General features: G+C 40.2%; 1 protein-coding gene across 1 annotated transcript; it reads left to right on the top strand.

The window, feature by feature from the left end:
* Nucleotides 1–910: 910 nt before the first annotated feature.
* Nucleotides 911–2218, top strand: LOC103779878 (patatin-like phospholipase domain-containing protein 2; the record flags this gene model as incomplete). Its single annotated transcript, XM_008947520.1, has 2 exons — nucleotides 911–1120; nucleotides 2108–2218. Coding segments are annotated over 2 exons (321 nt in total), but the record flags the coding sequence as incomplete, so codon positions are not given.
* Between the last annotated feature and the right edge of the window lie 982 nt (nucleotides 2219–3200).

Here is a 3200-nt window from a genome sequence, read left to right as displayed (position 1 = left end):
TATTTTGATGTGTTTTTAATGCTTAGGAAGCATTTTTTTTTTATGTAACTTGGTAAAAATACCACAGTTGCCATGTGGTTGGCATGACTCCTGTAGGGCTCAAACACAGCAGAACGTCAGCTAGGTAAGCTTTGGCATTTGTCTGGCTGGAAAGATGGCTGGTGTGTGTGACTGGAGGAGCTGTCTTTGGTCACAGCAGCTGCTGTGCTATGGGTCAGTTACCCTGAGACAGAACTCTTCAGTCCTTGGATTTTACAGTGTGTGTGAGATGATGGATTGAAACTGCAGCAGTGGACAACTGAACACAAAGGAGACAAAAGTATAACCTTAAAGAGCTTCTAAACGTGCTCTCAAAGAGTAGATAATCCACAACTGTTGGCAAGGTTTCTGAAGCATTATCCTTTTTTACCTGCAGTTTCTTCATGTCCAAATATTGATGTTTTCATATCAAATTCCAATTACTAAGAGTAATTTTAAGTTACTTTGGCTGAATGGTTTAGTATCGTGGAACTTGAGCTTTGAAATGTAGAACTATTCTTTTACTGGCCTTTCTGAAGAAGTACCCAGGTAGCTCTTTGGTTGGTGCTCTCCTTTGAGGAAGAAGAGATGGCTGTGCTACTTTCTCTCTGCCTGTTGTGTAGGATTATGATCTTTAAAATGGATTTGCTATTTCTTAAACCTACAGAAAAATCCCAAGTAGAATACTCATAGGCTATCTATGGAACTATAGGTAGGAATGTTTTTTAACTGGCACTGGAGGACAAAGCAAGCTACTCAAAATGTTTAGGTTGGGAGCATAGGTAGAGATGGTTCTGTTACAGTCCTAAGTGCTAGTTAAGTCTTGCATGGGAAATCAACTGACTAGAAACTTTCAGCCTTTGAGACTTCTTATTTCTGTTAATTTTTGTAGCGCTATGTGGACGGGGGAATCAGTGACAACTTACCTCACTATGAGTCTAAGAACACTATCACAGTTTCCCCTTTTGCTGGGGAGTGTGATATCTGCCCAAAGGGGAATTCTGCCAACTTCCACGAGATGAATGTGACCAACACCAGCATCCAGTTCAGCCTGGGGAACCTCTATCGCTTAACGCAAGCGCTCTTTCCACCAGAACCCAAGGTAAGTCCTTGCCTGCATGGAGGGACTCAAACAGCTTTCCATAGAAAGGCCTTGCTTCTGCAGAGGGCTACAGTAATCTTGGCATTTCATCTAGTCAGGTAAACTCTTCTGGTGACATTTCTCTTCTTGTTTCTATTTTTTTCTCAGTTTTTCTTCATCCCCCTCATTTTTGGTCTCTCTCAGACTAAAAATGCATGTCCTGCTGTTGGCTTTCAGTATTTATTTGGGAATTAGCACACTGGTAAATTAGTAACTGTCAGTTTGTAATCCTTCCTTGTTTACCTGCTCACCCCATGCTTCAGCACTTAGAAGTTCTACAGCTTCATGGTTTTGTAGAGTTCTTATTTAATACTTCATGCAGGCAAGTTGCCTTTAAGCTTTGCTAAGCACTGTTAATTGCAGATCTGACGAGGGAAACACTCTTGAATTGCCATTGTGGAAGCTGGAAAAATGTAAGCAGACTTTGCCAGTTTTTAGGATGTAACATGGAGGAGAGCAATGTTCCTGACTGATATATATGGGACTTTAATTGGGGGCTTTTGGGCAACTTGAAGAAAAATGTTAAATTCTACTTACGTAGGCCTTGCATATTTATATTGGCCTAGGACTACCATGTAGGTGACCTGGTGAAAGATGTTTCCATGTGGAAGCCTAAGTCTGCCCCTGAGCATGAGAATTACACAGCTGAATTCCCATAGTTTAAGTGGGAAGCACTGAGAGGGAAGGAGGGGAATTAGCATACTGCAAGCCACCCTTTCATGGTGACTTGCACCCGCTGAAAGCCCAGTCAAGGAAGGAAAAGGGGGGGAAATTCTTGCAAGCTGTTAGAATGCTGCTGTCCTTTTAGGTGAATAATTCAGTACATTGTTAATTTATATTTTTCTTGAAGAATGGAGGGTGGATGGAAGTGGATTTTCATTCTGCAAATTGTTGATCTTAAGCTGAATCTCCTTTCATTTATCTGACTCATTTACCCTATGCTTGCAGGTACTAGGAGAGATCTGTGAGCAAGGATATTCAGATGCTCTTAAATTCTTGAAAGAGAATGGTATGTTACAGCTGTGGATACTTATTGATAATGTGGTCTTAACTAAGGGGGTATTTTTAAAAAAAATGATGGGGAGGTTGTAGGTGGCTAAGAGGGGGCTAGGTCTTTGAGGGTTTTGAAGGGCTCATGATAAATTTAGTTCTCACAGAAATGTACTTGTAGTAACTGTTCACCTGAGGTAAGTTGTGTTGCTGCACAGAAACTGAACTTTTGTGTTTCCATCAAACTTGTGTGAAGTGAATATTAAGGTATTGTGAAGTGAAATTAACCAAAGAATTAAAATTCTAGGGAAATTGTGTTATTAGTTCCTTTTGTGTTAATAGTGGAGGATAGGGCTAGGCTACTGTTTCCCACCTGTGGGAAACTGGTGTCTTTTTAGCACCTCCTCTCTGCCATCATCCAAATGAGTTTCTAGGTGGAGCCTTGTAGTCCAGAACTGGGAGGGTGGTAACTGTGCACAATGTAAGCTCAGTCACAGACAAACCCTTACTCTGTATCATGAAAGACTGTAGAAGACAATGTAATGTAATATAATGTAGCAGTTCCTGGGATCCAGATGAGTTTAGGAAGCATTTAAAGTTAAACTGCTTCACTCCTAGAATTCTGGTAACACATTTTATAATAGTAAATGCTACTGCCCTGCACACTCTTTATGAGACTAACAAGTTAAAGACATTGATATTAGGATGAAGTTAACCATGTGTTAAATATGCCTGGCCCCTGTAGTCTTTGGATGCAGAAGCAGATTGGTACTGAGTCAGAGCAGAGGCATGGAACCTGAAATGTGATGGCTGCACTATTACAGATGGCACCAACCACAGCACTGTGATGCAGCCATAGCTCAATGTGCTCACAGCTTATGCTCTGCTGTAACTGAACATGAGATATAGTCAGGTTTTCTTGGAATGATTTTCTTCACTGTTAGAGAACTCATGGTTCTGCTGAAGAGTTTGATTTTCTAGTAATACTGTTTTTATGATATTAAAATTTTATAACATTTTAAATATTCAGTATTTTAAAATATTAATTTAT

This window comes from Merops nubicus, unplaced genomic scaffold (genome assembly GCF_000691845.1).
Source record: "Merops nubicus isolate BGI_N331 unplaced genomic scaffold, ASM69184v1 Scaffold54349, whole genome shotgun sequence".
NCBI classification, from domain to species: Eukaryota; Metazoa; Chordata; class Aves; order Coraciiformes; family Meropidae; genus Merops; species Merops nubicus.
The sequence above is the reverse complement of the archived record's forward strand: the minus strand, read 5'-3'. Positions and strand labels throughout refer to the sequence as shown.